The sequence below is a fragment of the Heliconius melpomene genome, chromosome 11 (genome assembly GCF_056956725.1).
Source record: "Heliconius melpomene rosina isolate 202511_hmr_F chromosome 11, ASM5695672v1, whole genome shotgun sequence".
NCBI classification, from domain to species: domain Eukaryota; kingdom Metazoa; phylum Arthropoda; class Insecta; order Lepidoptera; family Nymphalidae; genus Heliconius; species Heliconius melpomene.
Window position 1 is genome coordinate 10952273 of NC_140399.1, and position 24211 is coordinate 10976483.

Here is a 24211-nt window from a genome sequence, read left to right on the forward strand (position 1 = left end):
CTCCTCCATGAATAATTATGAAACTTTATAAAATATTATGTAGGACGGATTACACCCACTTGCAACATTTTAAATCTTACGCCAAAAGCCTTATCGGCCTTTGACATTCTATTTGACGCGTCACGATGTAGGTTCCTCGCCACTAACAAACGTGGGCCAATCAGATGTCGACAAATCGTTACACTTGGACCTATCAGAGAAGAGTTATAAATACGTCATCAACAAACGGACCAATCAGATAAGCCCACGATCAACAACTAGCGCTAAATAATAGCGACGGCGGCGTGGACAAATTCAGTTTCAATTCAACAATTGAGAAGTAAGAACGTATTATACACTGTGCTACTAAAATTCTTATAAGTGTTCCTCAAAAGTGTCGTTTCGTGTGTAACTTCTTTTTAATATACTAAGTCGAGGTATTTTTCAAGGTAACTATACAATTTTTTTTGTAAATTAATACAGCATTCGTCTGTTCTTAACATATTTGAAATTTATTCTATAACATTTTTTTAATAACCTGTCTATATGACAAATTAATTGGCAAAGATTTTTACTATATATATAATGATAGTAAAAGTTATTTTAATATTAACCTTACTAAGGTAATCCAAATTAATATTATGAGAATTAAGATATCCATATTCAGTAACTTACTTTCTGGAATATTCTCGAAGTGGCCGCTCAGTAGGCCGGCGCAGTGGCCCACATACTGTACAGTGTACTTATAAACTGCTTACAGTTATCCCTAACCTATAATATACCGTTAAAAGCAAACTTTCCAAACGGTTAACTTCTACCCTATTTTAAAATTCACTTTCACGATATCAATGACGTGTCTTCAACACCCATCTATGGTGTGTCGGATTACGTGTCCTTGATTGGGAGTAATGAACTTCATTTTTAGATCTCGCGAGAAATATCTTTCTAGAATTAAGTGATTATTAGATATAATTATAATTTGATAATTTCTTTCTTGTTGTTTTAGTAAAAATTGAATAACGCATGGTGAAAATGCGGTGGTGTCTATTAGCTCTAGCGTGCGTGCTCGCGGCGGTCTACGCCGACGACAAGAAGGAGAAGGATAAGGATATTGGTACCGTCATCGGTATTGACTTGGGTACCACTTACTCATGGTGAGTTAATTAAAAAAATTGATATATTTGGCCATAATTTTTTTGGCATATGGGATCTTTGAATGTTAATAAAATGTAGTAAAAAGATAACTAATAAATAATTAATATCTTTTTTTATTATTTTACATAAACTAATCAAAAAATTAAGATTAAATGCAACTTTTAACCAGAAGAATCACATTTATATTGGTATTCCAAAATACATTTGAAAAACCTGATGTTTTGAAAAATATTATACTTTGAGCTTAGTAATGTTAAATTCTGGTCAAATTGAGGAGCATGTTCCGACTGACTTTGAAACCTGTTTCAATGTTTGTTCCTGTTCTATGTGCTCTGAAATTTTATTTACTTTTTCTCATTGTCTTTCTATTCAACAACACACTTTAATTCTATAAGAAATCTTATAAAGTTATACATTAAATTTGTAAGTTTCTAATTAAAGTGGGAAACCAGAGTGTCTCAATCTTTAGTTATCTCTGCCTACCCTGCTATGTGTGGGATACAGTGTAAAGCTGATTAAATTTCTAATTAATTTTTAAAATTATTTTCTGAATATATATTTTTAAAATAATTTATTTTTTTGGCTCAAAACAGTGCATTGTGACTTGATGAATAAATAAGTAAATCTAAATAAATAATTTAATATTTAAATAAATGTATGTAAAAATAATTAATTCTTAATAAACAATCCTAATTGTTTGTGAATATAACACAAATTAGACATTTAAAAAAAGTAATAGCCAAAAGCAATAGCTGTAAAAGCTAATGTGAAATATTACTTATTGCTATAAAAGTTTAAATTTACTCCAGGACAAATAAGAAAAATATAAATAACAGTTTTAATTTATTCTAGGACAAATAAGAAAAATAACACTTAATACAATTAAAAACAATAAAAAAAAATATCAGAATTCAGGAACATGTATTACATTCATGGAACATGTTTCAACCAAAACATAACATTATTGTTTGTTTGTATTTTAATTAGTAAAATTATTTAATTTGATTTTATATTTTTCTTACAAAAAATAATCAAAATTTTCTTCTTGTTGACAGTGTGGGTGTATACAAGAATGGTCGTGTTGAAATCATTGCCAATGACCAGGGTAACCGTATCACTCCATCTTACGTTGCCTTCACTGGCGACGGAGAACGTCTTATTGGAGATGCCGCCAAGAATCAGCTTACGACCAACCCTGAAAACACGGTGTTTGACGCTAAGCGTCTCATCGGTCGTGAATGGAGTGACAACACTGTCCAACATGATGTCAAATTCTTCCCATTCAAAGTGGTAGAAAAGAACAGCAAACCCCATGTCTCAGTAATGACGTCCCAAGGTGATAAGATCTTTGCACCTGAAGAAATTTCCGCTATGGTCCTCACTAAAATGAAGGAAACTGCTGAAGCTTATCTTGGCAAGAAGGTCACTCATGCTGTTGTCACTGTACCAGCCTATTTTAACGACGCTCAACGTCAGGCCACCAAGGACGCTGGTGTCATCGCCGGTCTTAACGTGATGAGAATCATCAACGAGCCTACTGCTGCGGCTATCGCTTACGGTCTTGATAAGAAGGAAGGTGAGAAGAACGTACTTGTTTTCGATTTGGGTGGTGGTACCTTCGACGTCTCTCTTCTTACCATCGACAATGGAGTTTTCGAAGTAGTCGCCACCAATGGTGACACTCACTTGGGAGGTGAGGACTTTGATCAAAGAGTCATGGAACATTTCATCAAGTTGTACAAGAAGAAGAAGGGCAAGGACATCAGGAAAGACAACCGTGCCGTACAAAAACTGCGTCGTGAAGTCGAGAAGGCCAAGAGGGCTCTGTCATCCAGTCACCAAGTTAAGATCGAAATTGAATCATTCTTTGAAGGTGAAGATTTCTCTGAAACTCTAACCAGGGCTAAGTTCGAGGAATTGAACATGGACCTCTTCAGATCTACTCTTAAACCTGTACAGAAAGTATTGGAGGACGCTGACATGAACAAGAAGGATGTTGATGAGATTGTACTCGTCGGTGGTTCCACTCGTATCCCCAAGGTCCAACAGCTGGTCAAGGAATTCTTCAACGGTAAAGAGCCGTCCCGAGGCATCAACCCTGACGAGGCTGTCGCCTACGGTGCCGCCGTACAAGCCGGAGTACTCAGTGGTGAACAAGACACTGACGCCATTGTACTCCTCGACGTCAATCCCCTCACCATGGGTATCGAGACTGTCGGAGGTGTCATGACCAAGCTGATCCCACGTAACACTGTAATCCCCACAAAGAAATCTCAGATCTTCTCTACCGCCAGTGACAACCAACACACCGTCACAATCCAAGTATACGAGGGTGAACGTCCAATGACTAAGGACAATCACTTGCTCGGCAAATTCGATTTGACTGGCATTCCCCCTGCGCCGAGAGGCATCCCTCAAATTGAAGTCACCTTCGAAATTGATGCCAACGGTATTCTCCAAGTATCTGCTGAAGACAAAGGCACAGGAAACAGGGAAAAGATTGTCATTACAAACGACCAGAACAGATTGACACCTGAAGATATTGAAAGAATGATCAAGGATGCCGAGAAGTTCGCTGACGATGACAAGAAATTGAAGGAGCGTGTAGAGTCCAGAAACGAATTAGAAAGCTACGCCTACTCAATCAAGAACCAACTTCAGGATAAGGAGAAACTTGGATCTAAGATCAGCGACGACGAAAAGACTAAAATGGAGGAAGCTATCGATGCCGCCATCAAATGGCTCGAAGACAACCAAGACGCGGAAGCTGAAGAGTACAAGAAACAAAAGAAATCAGTCGAAGATATTGTCCAGCCCATCATTGCGAAGTTGTACCAAGGCCAAGGTGGTGTACCGCCCCCAGGAGCTGGAGAAGATGATGACTTCAAAGACGAGTTGTAACCAAACAGACTGAAAAGTGATGATAGCCAAATGTGAGAGTAACGTATGAAGAACGGATACGCAGTGTTTAGCTAGTGTGTGTATTTATTGAGTGCGAGGAGTGCGGCGGGTTCTCACCTCTGTCAGTCACTGTCAGTGGCTGTCAGTCAGCCGTCGCGCGCGCGTGACTGAGCGTGTGCTATGTAATGTATAAAATGATGCATTTTCTCTATAATATGTAAAGAGAACTGTCGAGGACCTTTTGGTTCCTGGGTAGATCCATTTTAGTCTCTGGTCACTCGAGACTACCTCAATTGATGATTGTTTGTTCATTCCTGTATGTAATTGTTTTGAGACTGCCGTGTTGTTAGGTCTTAATTAGCATAACTAATAAATACATAGTTATAATTCTTTGGTTGAGTACGAAGGAGTACATAAATAAAAATTTTCTATAAAATATTTTTTTTTATTTTTCTACCATAAATAGTACCTATTTAAGTATTTAGAAAGCTAATTCGTCTGCCCGAACGTTACGTAGTTGAGAGCAACATTCGATATTAAAAGCTGGTGCAGCAATAATAGCCGCTTGAATTTTGACTTGAACTTGATCTGTAAAAAATAATAGTATTTAAGGGATGTATTTATAAAACAATTATAATAAAGGTATTCTATAACAAATTATAAATAAGAATTGAATAAACTGCTGCATTATTTTTCAATAATCTAAAAAAATCTTGACTCATTGAATTTAAAATAATTCTTAAATATAATAAAAAATATTTTTACCAAAAGAATTGTGGCCGTCTACCTCTACAGCAGTGATGCCAGCCGCTGCCCTCATTTCAGCTAAATTTTCAGAGAAGTAAGCTTCAAGCTGTTAATAAATATAAGAAATATTCTACTTTAATGACGCCTAAGGTATTATACATTTCGACTTACAATTAGTGCTTGCAAGAAATTTATATTTATAGTAAAAACTTTTAAAACTTATGAACCTAAATAAATTTTACCAAATCCAGCTTTTTCGTTTTAGATTGTAATTTAAACGCAGATACGTAAAACGTTTACATGTATAGGTATATTGAATAATGACATGTGGGGACCGGGATGCTCCGGAGCAATCAACTGTAGGCCAGAAATAAATTAAATCAGCTTCACACTGTATCTCCCGCACACAGCAGGGTAAGCAGAGGGAACCTAGTGTTAAGGCATCCCTAGACAACTTCAGTCCAATTCTAGAGGAATTACGTGTTAAGTGGCGGAAGTCAACGCCGCGCTTTGCCTCGACCCCAGAGCGGAGAAATGAAAAAAAAATTTAAATATTTCATTTTCTCGAGCGGGAATCGAACCCACAAATAGTCGCGTTAACTTACACACGTGTATCCCTGCGCTACGACTAAAATGAGTCATATTTGACTATACATAAAAATCAATGAAATATCTTAGAAATTGGAACTTTTCAAAAAAATCAGCCTAAACACTTTATTGTAATTGTTTTGGTAGTATCAAGAAAATTTCGCTGATGCTTCTGAAACTTCCAATTTTTTTTTCAAATTTCATTTTATATATCTAAAATACTGTTGTGGATCAGTTGGAGCTGATTGAAAACGGGGTAGTTGTAACTTGTAAGTTTGATCTCTACATAGGGTAATTTAAATTTTAGATCTCCGTTCTTAATAGAAGAAATTATCTTCCAAAATTTTTCTTAATTTTACATACTTTTGACCTTTTAAAGTGTTATTTTCACTTATTTTCACCTAGAGGCGCAGGCTCAAATACCTACTACCGCTACGTTCAAATTTTTATACGTTTTCTTACTAAATATTTTTCATTTTACACAGTGGCGTAGCTAGGGGGGTGCGAGCGGTGCGGTCGCACCGGTCATCAATATACCCTGAGATCCGGCCGTTGAATCCTGCATATACGAGTTTTCTTAATTAAACCTATATTAATGAATAACACATGATTAGTAGAACAGATTACACCTGGGTTGCCTGGAAGAATCCTGCCGCAATCACCTTTAATTACATTTTTTCGTAACTCGTTTTTGGAGAAAATTGCACCCATACGTTTTTTATATGAATCGCACATCATTTGAAAGATAATCGCATAAGGAATTGGAAAATTAAGGGTTGCCAGCTCTCAGTCTGCCGCAAGTCTAGGGTTGCCTGGTTTAAACATGTCACTAAATGTTAATAATTTGCACTCATGTGTTTTTTTAATGAATTATATATCAAATTAAAGCTTATTTTTTTCTGACCACTATAAAACAGGGTTGCCTGGAAAATTCCTGCCGCAAACAGGGGTTGCCAGCGTTTGAAATATTTTATTCCGGTTCCGTTTGACTATGAGAATAGACGATGAAATGCGCGGTCTGCCTTATGTTTTAAAGTAAAATATTATATTATAGAAGGTCAATCTTAAAATCAATGTTTATTCTAATTGTTCACCTGTTAAATGATGATTTTAATCATATTAAGTACACGCAGAAAACTATTTAAAGATCATAGGGCAGAAGAAATCATCCTTATTTTTCAAGTAAAATAATGAATCTATAATATTGAGTCTGTGCAAAATCTATTTTCTAAATACTAATATTTATTTATTAATTTAAATAACCCTTTCAAAACAACTAAATTATCTAATTAAGTAAATGTTTACAAATATCGATTTACTATAAGGTTTTAATTACAACATGTTTCCTTAATATAATGAGAGGTGACAATTATTGCGGATATTTTTTTATTAATTATATTGAAAAATACATTTCAATGAACTCTCTCTCTCTCTCTCTTCGTCCTCTACTTGTTTGATTTGATTTGATTTGATTTTTTCTCACGCAATTTTTAATAATTTGCATAGGAAAGAAATATATATAATAGAATTATAATAAACAAAACTAAGTTAGCAAAATAAATTCGAAGAAAATCCGACAGTAATGCCGACTAATAAACGCTATTTACGGTTTATGAATCAAACAAGCAGAGGGCGAAGAGAGAGAGAGATTGTTTATTGAAATGTAATTTTCCATATTTTCTTAATTAATAAAAAAATATCCGCAATAATGGTCACCCTTCATTATATTAAGGAAACATGTTGTAATTAATACCTTATAGTAAATCGATATTTGTAAACATTTACTTAATTAGATAATTTAGTTGTTTTGAAAGGGTTATTTAAATTAATAAATAAATATTAGTATTTAGAAAATAGATTTTGCACAGACTCAATATTATAGATTCATTATTTTACTTGAAAAATAAAGATGATTTCTTCTGCCCTATGATCTTTAAATAGTTTTCTGCGTGTACTTAATATGATTAAAATCATCATTTAACAGGTGAACAATTAGAATAAACATTGATTTTAAGATTGACCTTCTATAATATAATATTTTACTTTAAAACATAAGGCAGACCGCGCATTTCATCGTCTATTCTCATAGTCAAACGGAACCGGAATAAAATATTTCAAACGCTGGCAACCCCTGTTTGCGGCAGGAATTTTCCAGGCAACCCTGTTTTATAGTGGTCAGAAAAAAATAAGCTTTAATTTGATATATAATTCATTAAAAAAACACATGAGTGCAAATTATTAACATTTAGTGACATGTTTAAACCAGGCAACCCTAGACTTGCGGCAGACTGAGAGCTGGCAACCCTTAATTTTCCAATTCCTTATGCGATTATCTTTCAAATGATGTGCGATTCATATAAAAAACGTATGGGTGCAATTTTCTCCAAAAACGAGTTACGAAAAAATGTAATTAAAGGTGATTGCGGCAGGATTCTTCCAGGCAACCCAGGTGTAATCTGTTCTATTAATCATGAATATAGGTTAAATTAAGAAAACTCGTTTATGCAGGATTCAACGGTCGGATCCCAGTCTAATAGGAAAGGGGCATCAAAGTCGACGATCACTTTGTTTTTTTTTTTTTAGATCTTAGACCATTTTAAAGGGCATCAAAAGGAAAGGGGCATCAAAGTCGACGATCACTTTGTTTTTTTTTTAGATCTTAGACCATTTTAAAGGGCATCAAGTCCCCTAAGCCGCACCGGGCAGCAAATACCCTAGCTACGCCACTGACTTTACATGTTTATAAAATTAATAATACTACGTGGTTCTGCCCTACAAATATTTCACAAAAACTGCCAAATATGTATGCGACCGATGACACATTGACATAACGGTGAGGTGTCTCGTATCGTAACTCATTATCATACAGGTGCAATATCCTCTAAATTATGTCAAGACAAACTATTAGATGAGGTTAACAACCTTTAGTCTATTACCAGCTGCCCGCTCGCGGCTTCGCCTGCGTGAACTATGTTATTATTAATTTCTGTCTCCATGGCTACGTCCTAGTGACGTCCATGCAAAATTTGAGACTCCTAGCATTTGTAGTAACGAAGTTTCATACAAACTTTCAACCCCAAAAAGAACCCCTTAGAAGTCGAATATTGCAAATTCCCGTCTTAGCGAGCACCTACGTCCTATAAATAACTCCTATGCAAAATTTGAGATTTTTAGCACATGTAGTTTCTGAGATTTCGTGATGAGTGAGTGACCTTTCGATTTTATATATGTATAGATAGAGCCTTCCAACTGATTAAAAATAATAAAATCAAGCAAAAAAAAACAGTCGTTTCGGCTATTACCTACCTGTAGGGTGTGCCAAAGAAATGGACATACCTACATAAATATGATCAAACTTTACCCTCATTTTACCCAACCTCAAGTTAATGAAGTCCCAATAATGAAGTTTGTTCTAAATCTATTAGGTAAGTACCTAGAAATACAAAGATTCTTAATTTTACGTTTTGATATTTGAAAATACTACTAGGTACCTAGGTACTACAAATAGATAAATGGTGTCTATTTTAATTAAACAATAGGTACAATGCGGTTAACAAGCCGTGGCCGCCTTGAAAGTTAGCCTTTCTGAACTTTTGCGAACAATATACTATTCCTAGTACCTACTCAAGAAGAAATTAATCAAAAGTAAGAAAAAATTCTAAATCAAATCTGGCGCTATCTTTTCGTATAAATAATGTCAGGACGGGCACGAGTCGTCAACCGTACTGTCATTCTTTTTTATAATTATATGTTTTATACCTCTGCATCCAAAGTCTTCTCCAGTTCAACGTTCAAAGGGACCACTCTTGGTCCAGATCCTACTTGAGCGTCTCTCCCAGTGCACCAGTCTATACCTCGGGCTAGTGCTCGCTCCTTACAAACGCTCCATTCGGTGTTCAGAAATATTATTCTAATTCCATATACAGTTTTTAATTTCAATGAATATATTTTGAAAATGAATTTATTATAAAGTTTATAATGAGTAAGGCTAACACGACGACTGTAAGTTTGAACTCCACTCAAGGGAAAAAGACAAAAAAGATATACTTTTAACATTACAACCGATATTCAGTAACTTTTTAAAAAAATATATAAAGAAATTATTATTTAATTATTTTCAATATCAGAGAAATAATTTCTAGAAGGAAAAAAATACCTATTTCAAATTTCTTCAATAATCTAGATCACGTTATTAGAAATCAAAATGTTTTTACAATAGTTTTTCTCTAAAAATACTTTCACTTAGAAAGGAATTGTAAAGATAACTGGACCAGTGTTTGTAACTGCAAACATTGAAACGGTTCTATTTGATTTTATATTTATTTAGATTGAACAACAATTTATAATTACTTATTTTCTAAGCTGAATTTAACACTAGCTAGAAAACGTCGTGGCACTCGTCTTGGCATAGGGTCTCATTGTGAATGCAATGATAGTACATTCTATCTTCACTCGGGGGAATTTATTATTTTTACTTCCCAGCAATAGTAGACGAATCAAATTAGTTGAGTTATGTCACTCAACCGACAACGTTTCGGACAGCAATGTTTCAACACTAGGTTCCTTCTGTCTACCCTGCGGACGGAACGGAGACAAGAGCACTACACGTAGCTAACTCATTTATCTAAACCACTGTCATTAAGCCCTTCATGCATGCATTTTAAAAGGGTTTAAATTTTTTCATTAGGAGGATAATGTTCTTGTACGTATTATATTATTTATATTAAGATTCACATACTACGACTTCTACGTGTAGAAACTACCTCGGCTCGTTGCTAGTAAATGTTTCTATCACTTTTAAAACTCAATTAATAGTTTACAGTTTTACCGATTAGGCGGCGTTGGCGTTCGGTCCAAATATTCAAAATCTTCGCCGGAAGCAGGGTATCCAATAAGAATCCATCCATGATCAATACAATCCTGAGTAATTTTGTAATGTGTATCTATTGATAATTGAATTAAATTCTAAAAGGATAAGTAAAATAATTTAAATAATAATTATAACCTTTTGGGTTAAGCGTCGCTTTACAATGTCAGCCCTTAATCTAACACTGTATCCATATTTATGTATTGTTTCACCAAATTCATCATTTCTAGCCTCTGCCTCTCTTAATATATCGTCAAAATGCACTGAAACAAATTATAATAATAGCAAAGAAATATTATTTATTCAAATACCTACAATTGTAGCTTTTTACAAATCGATATAAAAAAACAAAAATAAACTAACAATAAACCAAATTAAAATGCTTAGCAGCAGTAATTCCCTGGGTCCTCCTTCCAGAGCCCCGCGGTCCTATCAGCACTACGCGGTAAACCCCCGGAGCACCAAGCACATGGAGCCCTTGCCCCGGTCGCTGCGCCCCGGCTGATGCAGCGCTTATAGCGTTTAGACACTTTGTTGCTATCATGTCCATGTCGTCTTCTGGTTCGATGTATACTTCCTTTGAATACAAATAATTATATGTAAATCTAAGTATATGTCACAGTTTGTGCTGCAAATTTTATAGACTGGGATCCGGCCGTTGAATCCTGCATATACGAGTTTTCTTAATTAAACCTATATTAATGAATAATACATGATTAGTAGAACAGATTACACCTGGGTTGCCTGGAAGAATCCTGCCGCAATCACCTTTAATTACATTTTTTCGTAACTCGTTTTTGGAGAAAATTGCACCAATACGTTTTTTATATGAATCGCACATCATTTGAAAGATAATCCCATAAGGAATTGGAAAATTAAGGGTTGCCAGCTCTCAGTCTGCCGCAAGTCTAGGGTTACCTGGTTTAAACATGTCACTAAATGTTAATAATTTGCACTCATGTGTTTTTTTAATGAATTATATATCAAATTAAAGCTTATTTTTTTCTGAACACTATAAAACAGGGTTGCCTAGAAAATTCCTGCCGCAAACAGGGGTTGTGGGTTCGATTCCCGCGCGAGGAAATAAAATGTTTAATATTTTAATTGCTTTGCTTTGGTGTTGGGGCAAATTGGTGTTGAGTTCCGACATTCAACACTCAATACCTCCAGAATTCCGAGGAAAATTGGGAATGGCGTGTCTTAACCCTAATTTCCCTCTGCCTACCCTGATGTATGCGAAATAGGTACAGCGTAAAGCTGATTTCTTTAAATTACAGGATACAGGACTTAGCATTCGCAATATGGGTGCAGTACTTATTACTTTACATAAAAAAATAATGTAACATAATTTCTCCTTTTTAAACGGTTTTATTTAGCTCACCCCGTTTATTTGTTTGTTTGGGTCAAATTTAGTAATTGAAATTTAACCCTCTTCCCGTTAACCGATTGATCTGAAATTTGGTATACGCCTTTGATTCTGGTGACAATACAATTATCCATATTCAATATTATTGTGAATCCAAGATGGCCGCCGCTACAAGATGGCGGACAACTTAGTTTTTTTCAATCCCATCAATATGGATATCAAATGAAAGGGCTTGTCAAGTAGAATTCAGTGGACTATACAAAATCAAAATCCAAGATGGCCGCCACTATAAGATGGCGGACAAGTTAGTTTTTTTCAATCCTATCAATACGGGTATCAAATGAAAGGGCTTGTCAAGCAGAATTCAGTGGACTATACAAAATCAAAATCCAAGATGGCCGCCGCTACAAGATGGCGGACAAGTTAGTTTTTTCGATCTCATCAATATGGGTATCAAATGAAAGGGCTTGTCAAGTAGAATTCAGTGCACTATACAAAATCAAAATCAAAGATGGCCACTGCTACAAAATGGCGGATAATGTAGTTTTCAATCCCATCAATATGGGTATCAAAATAAAGGGCTTGGTAAGTATAATACAGTATACTATACACAATTACAATATGAATCTCCCACCTAAGTCAAGATCTGGTATCCTGTCGAGGACTGTGTGGCTATAGGGTGCCTAAAAATGATACGTCGCTAGGGGTACCACCCAAGGTAAAAGGTAAAAGCGCGCCGAGAACTGTATGGCACTAGGTGGATAAAAATGATATGTCGTTAGCGTTTTCCCCTCAAGATTCAGGCACATCTTGTTGTACATAGCCTTGTCCCTCTATTGGACCTCTGGGGGGGTCGTTCGTAACATTCTCCATTAACCTTGCAATAATGAGACATCGAGCCTCATTTCAACGAATTGAATAGCATGAGAAATAAAAACTAAAAACTTAAAAATAAAAAAGTAAAAAAAAAAATTTAAGTTAAACGGTTTTATATTGCAGATAAATGTACTAAAAGCTAAAAAATAATTTCATAGAAATTATGATTACTAAAATAAAATCGTGGGGACACTTGCTACTTACCACTAGGTGGGTGAAGTCTCACGCTATGTCTTTCAATTGTAGATATTGGACGTGCCCCACGATTAAATTTTAGTAATCATAATTTCTATGAAATTATTTTTTAGCTTTTAGTACATTTATCTGCAATATAAAACCGTTTAACTTAAAATTTTTTTTTTACTTTTTTTCATTATATTATAGGTACATTTTTAATATAACACGAGATTTGAACCCATAATTTCAACTCTATTGAAAAATATTCGTGATAACTACCATCTTAAATCTAAGACACGTGTCCTCTTACATCAAAGACTAAAACATTATAAAAAAAACCTTTAAGGAAGCTTTATAAGCCAGTTTCAACCCCTCAAAATCTTGCGTGAAGAAAGACCTCGCAGGTGTACGATGGTCCAATGTTTCGGGCGCCTGTTGCGGCGGCGGTCTTAGAACTAAAGTGACTGTTGGAAGGACGCCATCTTGTTGGAGACAGCGAGCCTCTTCTAATGTACAAGGATGGTCTAAACCAAATAAATGGCTTTTAAAATAAATAATAATAAAATTAAATAGGTACTTACGTTAATATTTTTCTTTCTAATGAATAGATTTACAAAATTATAGGATATGTGAAAAAACCAGCTTCACGCATCCCACTTACAGCAGGGTAGACAGAAGGAACCTAGTGTTAAGACACTCTGTTCTCCACTTTCCGCCGGTTTTTTCGAGGCGTGTTGAGTGGCGGAACTCAACGCGGGGCCTTGATTTAAGAGTGAAGAAATGAAAATATTAAAAAATAATAATTCATTCCCTCAAATGGGAATGGAACCCATAACCGTCGCGTTACAGTCACAGTCTTGTGCCGCTGCGCCACGACGGAGATGTATGTAAATCTTCTGGGAATATTACAGATTGTATATTTACAAAAAATATTTACTACATGTACAAGGCACATATCTCAAAATTCCTATACAAAATTATATAATTTGAAATAAATTACCAAGAAATTTCCAATATTATTAAAAGTGTATACCAAACATTAGCCATCCCGATTGCGGCACAGGGTCCTTAGATGTCATCGTTTTTACTATTTCTGACATTAAAACTGAAGAAATACAGCCAGGCACGTATTTATCATGCTAAAACGTGAGATATAAGATAAAATCTTTACTTTAATAATTATCTATTAAATATTTATATCAAAATGTTTCAAAATATACCTTTTCGTAGCGATCCATCACGCATCGACGAGTGACAACGAAACAACCGAGATCTTTTATCATATCCTTTGCTAATCTGTGTACATCTATAATGGAGGCAGCAGCTAGTTTATTATTATATTATGCAGTTAAAATATTAATATTTCTTTCAATTATTGAAACTCAACGCCGTTTTGTACCAGAGAGAAGAAATAAAAACATTTAATTATTAATTCCCGGGAGTGGGAACTTACTACCTATAACCGTCATGTTTACAGCCAGACTCTGTAACATTAAACCACGATGGCCTCTATAAAGTAATATTTACTAATATATCAAATTAATATTTAAAGTTGAGTAATATTTAAATGTATTTTACCTATATCTAATTTCGGTGATATTAGAATAATAACTCTATCAACATCTTTTGAGCAATGCAGGTGTCGACCCAGGAATATCTTCATATGCTTTAAATGGTCTTTTGGCAGATTAATGATGAGGTCTTGAACCATATCCTTTGTAAATATTTGTTTTATTAATTATCAAAATAAATGCTATTTTATTATTTTACACTATTTTACAGTTTTACGTAGGGGCACAAAGTGTCACTGTAAACGCGACTAATTGTGGTTTCAATCCTCACTCAAGCAAATAAAATATTTATTTAAATTTATATTTTCATTTCTTTGCTCTGGTGTCGAGCCAAAACGCGGCGTTGACTTCCGCCACTAATGCACGCAATGCCTCCAGAATTCGGTGGAAAATGGGGAAACGGAGTGTCTTAACATTAGGTTCCCTCTGCTTACCCTACTGTGTGCGGGATACAGCGTGAAGCTGATTTTTTTAATGTTTATTTATGTCCACGTGATACGCTGAGTTAGAAGTGATTCCAACCAAATTAAAAAGTGGTAATTAGTATTTAAATGAAACGAATGAAGTTGAGGGTTCAGCGATAAATAACAACTGTCATCTCGAATGCTCCTTAATAGCTTTACTTGTTATATTTAAATATATCAAATATTCATATGTCATAAATTACCTTAAAAAGTTTATAAATACGATATTTTTCTAGATAGGGAATAAATGCCTCAGGCATGCTAATAGGCCGTTTCGTTGCATCAGTTTCAGTCATTTTGGAATTAAATGTAATTAAAATGAAAACTATAATATAAAATAAATGTTCAAGCGTATTACAAGTTTACAAGGAATGTCAATTTGTATGACGTTACATAAATTTGTTTTAAGTTTTCTGTTCTTAATTTATGGCGTTTTAAGTTTTTACAGTTTTGATTTCTTAAGTTGATAGGTACTTATTGTTTTGTAATACCTATATGTTTTTATAAGATTAAATTAAAGAGTATGTCGTAAAATACTATTAAATTAAATTGGTATTTGTTTTTATTGATAGTTTTCTATTCAATTCGCATTATGGACTATGGCGCCTAACAGTTTTTTTTCCGTAAGCGTTAAAAACATTTGCAGCAGTGCGAGCAATGCTTCTAACGAGGTTCTGTGGTTGCAAGTATACTCAACAACGCCCTACGCACGCTCCTATAAACCTTCTTTATAATTTATTAATAATCAAGGTATAATATTTCTTACATTTCTTAAAATGTTATTCCACAAAAATATTTAAAATAAATATTTTTAATGTAACTATATTAGTTGTCCTAATTTTATTTCTAAAATCATACGATGTCAGCACTTTATTGATACTCTATGTTTTTTTCTTCTAATTAGAAGTAAAGTTTATTGGAATTTTATTTTATTCTGGATACAGTGGCGTAGCTAGGGTATTTGCTGCCCGGTGCGGCTCGGGGAACTTGATGCCCCTTTCCTGTTGATGACTTCTAAAAAAAAAAAAAAGGTGATCATCACCGTTGAGTTCTAAAAAAAAACAAAGTAATCGTCGACTTTGATGCTCCTTTCCTTTTGATGCCCGGTGCGGCTTAAAGGACTTGATGCCAAAGAAAAAACACACTAATCGTCGACTTTGATGCCCTTTTCCTGTTGATGCCCGGTGCGACCGCACCGCTCGCACCCCCCTAGCTACGCCACTGTCTGGATATAATATTTATTATAATATCTTGCGAGTTCATAAGCAGATACATCGAGATAACAACTCTCTTTCAAATAATAAATGTCTTTAACTGTCGTGCATAACTTCATAATCACGACCACTCTGAACTCTGTACGAATAAAATGTTAATATAGGAGAAGAATCTATTATAGCATAAAGAATTATGAAAACTTGTAATTCTTAAATATAATAAAACTAACATTCAACAGATTCACAACGAGTTTAGGGAACACAATATACGTAATTGGGTGGTAAAGTGATTCGCAATTTTGAACATTGAATATTGGTAATTGGTATGACGCATGTAGTGTGGCAATAACAAGAGTCAAGAACGAGTATATTATAATCCTTGCAAGAAAATTAGGGCCACTGAAATACGAGCACTCTAAGTTCATCATCAAAAAATGTATATATGAATTTAATATATTAAATCATAAATGATAAATGAAGAATTAAAAAATACAGTCGAGTTGATAACCTCTTTCTTTTTGAAGTCGGTTAAAACAATGCTAGCCTTAACGATGACAGATGTGCCTCAATAAGTCAATACGTCAAAATAATAAACACAGAATGGAATGAAACTGTATCTTATTTTTGAAATATAATTGACCATGATGCGATTTCCTGTGTTATCCAATATTTATTATATCGTAAAATCGGGTCAGATGTCATAACATTCTATTGACAAATAATGTTCGTGATTAGATCGTATAAGACATTAGCAAAATAATAAAAGATGATAGGTTACAAACGCGTGCGGTGTAGACCGAGGTCACTTTTTACCATAACTGCAAATTGATTACGTTCCTATGAGGCGTAGAATTATATTCTGGTTTTTGTAAGCTATTAGTACGTCGATGCATAGCATCGCATTCCCTCGTGTTTCTGTAGTGTATAAGTTAGTTTTAAGGATGTCTTCTACAAAATTAACATATGAGGTATCTACTGAATCTTTTCTCAATTAATAAATATATTTGGCATTTAATTAAAATTTAAAACTGAGTGTTCGTGTATACAAGAAAATATAACTAAACTGGTTTAGTCATCAAGTAACTAATTGTATAATTCTTTTGCTACATACATATTTAACTTACGTCGCAAAATCTATCTACTCTTTAATTAATATATACTATATGATATAAATCTTAGAAGTATTGTGTGATGTGTGAAGCAAAATTTTTTTTTTAAATGAAATATTTATATATATTATATGTCCAAAAAATATTCCTGGATTTTATTCATGTAACAAATTTTGTTTGTTTTTAACTTTCCAGGATGCAGTTCATAAGCTTAATTTATTGCAGTCAAATAAATCAACTATTGAGCAGATACGCAAACATATCAAGGACGGCCAAGTAAGAAACAATGTAACAGATTCTATGTGTTCTTGATCTACACAGAATATAAATTATATTTTTATTTAAATATACATAAATAGAATAATAATACTATTTTCCAAATAAGTTACTATTATATATGTAACATAAATAAAACACTCGAGTTCATAATAAGTATTGTATTGGCTAGGTAGCCTGACACGAACTAAACTTGTCATACATAATTCCAACATACCCACTTGAATTTACTTTATTTTTTAACAAAGCAAATAAGTACCTACATTTAAACAATTCATTACTTTATATATGACAGTTATGAAAAATAATAATTTAAAATTCCCACATAATAAATATTATTAAAATCTATTCTTATATTTTAGGAATGTACAAACTTAAAGGATATGGAGAACTATCTATTAAGAACTGGAGTAACTTTACCTGAGTTGGATAAACTTTCTGTTATTCATGTTGCTGGCACAAAAGGGAAGGTAAGGTAATCATTTTTCATATAGATATCAAACCTGTTATAGCATCTATTCTATACTAATATTATAACAAGCTGAAAGGTTAGTTTTTTATAGTTAGTTAGTTCATTTTTAATATAAACATAAATAAATATTTCACTTCCTTGAGTGGGGATCGAATCCACATGTTGCGTTGCAGTCACACCCTTATGCTAGTGTGCCATAACAGCTTCTATTTATTCTAAAAAGAGCTGTGTGTTATATTACATCATGTTATTCATTTCTATGTGTTCTACTGTACCAGTAGTTATACTTTATGTAGGTCCCTTCAGTTAGAATGTGACAAGTATCATACATAATTATAATTAATACATAACTATATTTAATTAACCACAGGGAAAAGTAGCAGAACAAACATAATTCTATTTATAAGCATTTCAATACTAAATTTGTGATTATTATACTATAATGAATTTAGTTGTCTTCCTTCCTCCTGTCACCTGTAAAATTTGATATTTTTATTAAGTTTATTAACAGTGGCTTGGGTTGATATATTTATTACTTATAATTTTTGCTGCTATTTTAGCTGATGGTTTGTTTTAGGGTTCCACAAGTGCTATGTGTGAATCCATCCTCCGAGCCCATGGTTTTCATACAGGATTTTATTCTTCCCCACATTTAATCTCAGTATGTGAAAGAATAAGGCTAAATGGGTATATTCTTTCAAAAACTAAATTTGCGGACCATTTTCATGAAGTGTATGATGCTCTTTATAAGACACAGGTATTGTTCATATAATTAAATATTAAAATCCTACCTAGTGCCTAGGAACCTAAGAACCTAGTGTTAAGACCTGTTCCCCACTATTCACTGATTTCTGGAGGCATTGCGTGTTGAGTGGCGGAACTCAACGCCGCGCTTTGCCTCTACACCAGAGCGAAGAAATGGAAATATAAATTTAAATAAATAAATTCAAGTCTTATATCTCTATTTCACACTTGATTTTGTATAATGGATGACTTATGTGAAAATGCCTTAACATTTTTTTTTTCTTTTTTAATTTCAACAATTTTGTTTAATAAAAATTTAACTTTTTAATATTTTATATAAATTGTAAAATATACTTAACTTTTTTTTTCTTTTAAGGAGTTTAATGGTGACATGCCAAAATATTTTTCTTTCCTAACAGTATTGGCTTTCAATGTGTTTCTTAAGGAGAAGGTTGATGTAGCTATTGTAGAAGTTGGCATTGGGGGCATAGTGGACTATACTAATGTATTAAGGTAATATGTCATTGTTGATATTGTTAAGAATTAAAATAATATCCTGTGTGACCTTGACACCCTTGAACATATTAGAACATTTAATCCGCAACATAGACAGAGAGACATTATAATTTTTTTTTCGCATAACTCCTAAACATATGAACCAATTCCCACTCTGTTCCTCATTTTCTGCCCAATTCTGGAGTCATTGTTTTGAGTGTCGGAACTCGACGCCGCGCCTTGCCTCGACACCAGAGCGAAGAAATGAAAATATTAAATATTTAATTTCATTTCCTTGAGTAGGTATCGAAGCCACAACATGTCGCCTTCATAGTCCACTATATGTCCCTGCGCCACGACTGGCCTCTTTAATTGTGTTATAATTCTATTATTTTTATTCCATTTTAGAAAAGTTCCTGTAGTTGGTATAACAGCTCTAGGCTTAGATCATACTTCAATTCTTGGTAACACTCTGCCTGAGATTGCAGCGGCCAAAGCAGGCATTATGAAACCAGGTTGTGAGCCTTTTACTGTAGAACAACCTAATGATGCTATGAAAGTACTTCGAGATGTAGCAAGTAAAAATAAGGTAACTTTTTTAACAGAATATTATAATGGATTAGAAGAAGCTACTTAACTATCTATCTATCTTAGTAAAAATATAGAAAGTATTGCTCATCATGTTGCAGGGTGAGGAACTCTGCACATTATCTAGGTCCTGTGACACAAGTATTATTATAATATATATTGTTTAAAAGCACTTTTTGTAAAAAAATTTTTTAAGTTGGATTTCACAAAATTTTTACATAAAATAATTTTAGCTGTGTTTTTAATGCATATAATGGCTGTAGGTTCAACTGTGTAAACCATGCCTTTTTTTAGCTGTACCTCTCATTTAGACGAGTGGGCAGAGGGAACTTGGTGTTCAGACACTCCATTTACCGTCAAATTCTGGAGGCATTGCGTGCAAAGTGGTAATACAACGCTGTATTCTGCCTCGTTACCAAAGCGAAGAAATGATATTACTAAATATTTGGTTCCCCAGAAGGGCCATCAAACCCACAATCGGCACATTTACAGTTGCATGCTTGTGCCCCTACGCTACGACGGCCTTAGCATCTTTTATTATAATTTTTTTTCTCTGGGTTCATCTGCGATCACTCCCAAACTATAAGCAGATCTGTTCATGTTAAGTTTGTTATTAAAATTTATGATAATAAAAAAAATACATCTTTATGGTGTTAATTTTTTTCTTTATTTCTCATGTCTATTTTTTTTAGTGCCCATTATACATAGTTCCTGAATTTAACACATACAGCTTTGAGAATGGATGTAGATTGTCAATAGATTTGGAGGCATATCAAACTAATGCATCACTTGCTATACAATTAGCTCATGCTTGGATGCGTACAAACAAACAAAAACAAGAAAATGATACATTGCCAGAAAAAAATAATGATCATATTTTAGTAAAAACATTATCAAAAAATACAGTTATGGGGCTGAAGAAATGCAAATGGCCAGGAAGATATCAAGTTGTGAACTTAGATTATGCCAATTTCTACTTAGATGGTGCACATACAAAGGAATCTATAGATATGTGTGTTAAGTGGTTTAAAAAAAACAATAGGTAATATTTCATAAATGTATTATTTAATTTCTGAATTGTACATATTTTTTAATGTTAAATTCAATATTTATGCCTTTGTTTAGCTGATGGGCATTGTGGTGCACTGCATGTGTTCGAAAATGACACAGTAATAGGTTCAATCCATACTCAGGGAATGCTTTTTATAGACACCAATATTTTGATTTTGATCAGAAAGCAGTGCAGTGTCTTGACACAATTTTCTGTTCTGATATAAAATAAACAATTAAGTATATAAGCTTATATGTACATGAGATAAAATATAATTTAGAAGTAAGTTAAATAAAGTAAATTAATTGTTGTCATTAAGTAATTTCTATTTATGTATTTAATTTTTTTTTTTAAAAAATCTTAGAGATTTACAAATTCGAATTATCTAATACTAAAGGAGGCCCTAGATTATCATGCAGCTTGATCAAACTGCGTCACAGCAACCAATGATGCGAGGAGGAAGTCCAAATTTGAGTTTGACACCATTGTAAATGAAGACATGATTGCGAAACACTGTTCCAATTCTCAGCATTGATGACAGTGTTTTGATCAAAATATTGATTGATTGAAGTACACCTGAAGCACCCATCAATCAGGGGTTCATGCATTTGATCAAGCTGCTTGATAGTCTAGGGTCTACTTTATGCTTATAAAACTAATTTTAAATAACCATTTTTAATTATTAATTTAAAATTAAATTAATTCTTCTACTAATTTAACATAAACTTAACTAATTATTCAATAGTTAATTGAGTATCACTGCTATCTAGCAATCTATCTATATCTGTAAGCCAAGATATTAATCTTTCCAAGTAACCACCATCTTGTTTATAACTTAAAAGTAATAATTGCATGTGTTGAAATGCCATAGGCTGTTCTAACAAATGCTCCAACCTTTGATCTTTAATGGAAAGTAGTTTTATAAATACTATAGCAATCAACATCCATTGAATTGGCTTAAACATAATATTATTAGGTTTTAATTTAAAAGTGTTTACAAGAAGTCTGATATCTGAGCTGACAGTCAAAGTTAAAAGTCCTAATGATTTCAGCAAGTCTGGCAATACTTTGTTAAGGTGTTGGCATACTATCCTACGTCGGAGCGCATTTTGTGCATTTTTGTCAACTAAAGGCAACTGTGTGCTATTTTCATCTTCGTTAGGTTGGTTTTCAATATGTTTAATATCAGGAATATTGGTTTCACCAGCAAAAAAGGCTCTAACTTTTAATTGCATCTTTTTGCTCTCTTCCTTAAGAATTGAATAATCTGGTAGTGGCTTCAATTCTCTTGTTATAGTTTGTGTGTCATATTTCTTGTCTTCTAACTCAAGCATGTTCAATTTACGACACAATGCCTGATATTGGTCATATGTGTTGGAATTATAGAAAATGCTTTTTGAATAGTTTTGTAAATACTCTTTAATACATTGCCCTTTGTCTGTCACCATTTCTTTTACTTTTTCCTCACCAAAAAGAAATAGAAGAGTGTCTATAGTGAACCATTCAGCTAAACATTTTTCTACCTCAATTGCTATTGCTGTTACTGAAACTTGTTTTTTCTGGGTAGTTTGTTTCTTAGTATTATTGTTAACTTGCTTTTCATTTTCCAGTGGCAAATTCAGGAGGATAGGATCAACTTTTTTTTCAGGTTTTTCAACTATCTCTCCGACGATATTTAGTGGATTTAACTTTTGTTGTGTCTTCTTCCTTTCTACAATATCATGTTCTGAATTTTCAGGTTTATCTTTAGCATTTTTTATAATTTCTTGTATAGTATTATTGTTTTGTTGGTTTGAATCACTATCATAAGGCTTCTTACTTTCTTTAGTATTACTTAATTCATTACAGCTCTTGACTGATTTTAATGTGTTTTTATTTATTTCATTGGAATGTGTTTTTGACATTGTTTCATTTTGAGTTGCTTGATAATTGTCTATTTCCTGAAGAGTAGCACTGGTAAAATCTTTAATTGAAGCAAATGTTTGCTTATTATTTTTTAACATTATCTTTTCTGTTAAACCCAAATCAACTTCTTGCCCCAAACTACCTATCGAATCGACAGGCAATAGATGAAATTTAGGTATTTCTTCATATTCCCTAAACCACAGTGGGCTTGTTAACATCTGTTTCTTTACGTGCATTGCAGATTTGTAACAAATATTACTGCAAAAACTTTTTCTAACTGTTATATCATATACTTTGTTAGTTTTTATAGATATTCTATATTTTTGTTTGGGAATATCCTTCTCCGATAATGTCTTATTGCACAATGGAAAACCACAAAGGTGCAATATAGATCTTTCCTCTATAATATCTTCAAAGTGCGTCTGATTAATGTCAGGAAGACATTTTAGAAAATATTCCTCGTTAACACAGTTTTCTAGTAAATTCTCAACTACAATTTGTGCCTTTGCGTTACATTCACGTTTTTTATAGATTGCCTCGCGTATTTGTTCCTTTGTCATTTCCTCAATCTTGGTTGGTTTCTTAGGCCTTCTTTTCTCAAGAGTTTCCATCTTTGAATTTTCTTATTTGATAGAAATGACCAGAAATTGAATGGAAATAATGTAATATAAGAATTAATAATAAATATAAACTAAACACAGGATTTTTTGTGTAACATTGACAGCTGACATACGACATATAATACAGATAATTCTTGACCTTCACTATTTATTTCAGTTCAGTACTTGTTTAGAAATGTAATGATTATTTGTGTATACGAAAATTTAAAATATAAAAAAATTAAAAAGTGTATAAAAGTAGCAGTAACATAAAAGTACTAATACAAAATATTTTTTACTTAAAGTATAATGTTTTTGTTACAGAGATCGTGCAAAATATTTAATTTTTAGTGCAACAGGAGATCGGAATGCAGAAATTCTTTTACAGCCACTGGGAAAAATCAGTTTTCAAAATGTGTACTTCGTTATTCCAAGAGCACAAAAAAATATTGACCGCAACAATGATAACTACTCAGCATTGGAAGAAAACGATTTATTATCAAAATGTAAAAATCATGCACACATTTGGGAAAATATAAATAAAAACTCGAAAATAAATATATCAGAATGCGTATCTGATGTTTTAGAAAATATTAAAAATGATAATTCCATTGCCTCCGTGCTAATAACTGGTTCTTTACATTTAGTAGGGGCCGCTTTGTCCATAATAGATCCTAATTTAGGCGAGAAGAGTATGTGATATACCAATTAAGCTTTATGATAATAATCGAATTTGTAACAAAAGTATAAACTGATTTATTTGTGTAATAAACGTTTATTTTTATTATTTGACTATAATTATTTCTTAAATACTAAATGAGATTGAAACCAGTTGTGGTACACTGGGTAACTGTAATTTCATTTTCTCACCGGTAACCAGTGCGGTGTTCACTTTCGCCACTCAACTCTTAATGCCTCCAGAATTCATCAGAATATTTTTCTATACATATAAAAGGACTTGTCCTCACTGACTGAGGTAAGACGCACGCACAGCCGTAACCGCTGTGCGTAGAAACGTGAAATTTGGACAGATGTTTACTTTCGTAATGTGGACATCCACTGAGAAG

The 24211-nt window shown here is 33.3% G+C and overlaps 4 protein-coding genes across 8 annotated transcripts; 2 read left to right on the top strand and 2 right to left on the bottom strand.

Moving 5' to 3' along the window:
* Positions 1-269: 269 nt before the first annotated feature.
* Positions 270-4471, top strand: Hsc70-3 (heat shock protein 70 cognate 3). Its single transcript, XM_085193598.1, has 3 exons — positions 270-428; positions 986-1133; positions 2190-4471. Exons 2-3 carry the CDS (start codon positions 1003-1005, stop codon positions 4033-4035), a joined length of 1977 nt encoding a protein of 658 aa, XP_085049724.1. The 5' UTR covers positions 270-428; positions 986-1002; the 3' UTR covers positions 4036-4471.
* LOC146534880 (adenylate kinase 8) lies at positions 2189-16345 on the bottom strand. Of its 3 annotated transcripts, none has more exons than XM_085193605.1 (12): positions 16136-16228; positions 14895-15016; positions 14235-14370; positions 13877-13962; positions 13690-13795; positions 12996-13180; positions 10601-10814; positions 10376-10500; positions 10199-10290; positions 9130-9280; positions 4801-4888; positions 2189-4623 (listed from the first exon to the last, which is right to left on the bottom strand). In XM_085193605.1, the coding sequence occupies exons 2-12, from the start codon at positions 14985-14987 to the stop codon at positions 4517-4519; spliced, it is 1383 nt and encodes a 460-aa protein (XP_085049731.1). In that variant the 5' UTR covers positions 14988-15016; positions 16136-16228; the 3' UTR covers positions 2189-4516. The 3 variants fall into 3 exon arrangements, with proteins under 3 accessions (XP_085049731.1, XP_085049732.1, XP_085049730.1); XM_085193606.1 differs by having other exon boundaries at positions 14895-14952; positions 16136-16214; XM_085193604.1 differs by lacking the exon at positions 14895-15016 and having other exon boundaries at positions 16136-16345.
* Positions 16346-16462: 117 nt separating this feature from the next.
* On the top strand, positions 16463-23931 carry LOC146534881 (folylpolyglutamate synthase, mitochondrial-like). Of its 3 annotated transcripts, none has more exons than XM_085193602.1 (8): positions 16464-16873; positions 17210-17290; positions 17653-17765; positions 18340-18519; positions 18883-19019; positions 19410-19590; positions 20282-20631; positions 23469-23931. In XM_085193602.1, the coding sequence occupies exons 4-8, from the start codon at positions 18355-18357 to the stop codon at positions 23842-23844; spliced, it is 1209 nt and encodes a 402-aa protein (XP_085049728.1). In that variant the 5' UTR covers positions 16464-16873; positions 17210-17290; positions 17653-17765; positions 18340-18354; the 3' UTR covers positions 23845-23931. The 3 variants fall into 3 exon arrangements, with proteins under 3 accessions (XP_085049729.1, XP_085049728.1, XP_085049727.1); XM_085193601.1 differs by having other exon boundaries at positions 17653-17760; XM_085193603.1 differs by lacking the exon at positions 20282-20631 and having other exon boundaries at positions 16463-16873; positions 17653-17760.
* LOC146534882 (putative RNA polymerase II subunit B1 CTD phosphatase RPAP2) lies at positions 20234-23300 on the bottom strand. The gene has a single exon (XM_085193599.1). The coding sequence runs from the start codon at positions 23154-23156 to the stop codon at positions 21375-21377; it is 1782 nt and encodes a 593-aa protein (XP_085049725.1). The 5' UTR covers positions 23157-23300; the 3' UTR covers positions 20234-21374.
* Positions 23932-24211: the final 280 nt, after the last annotated feature.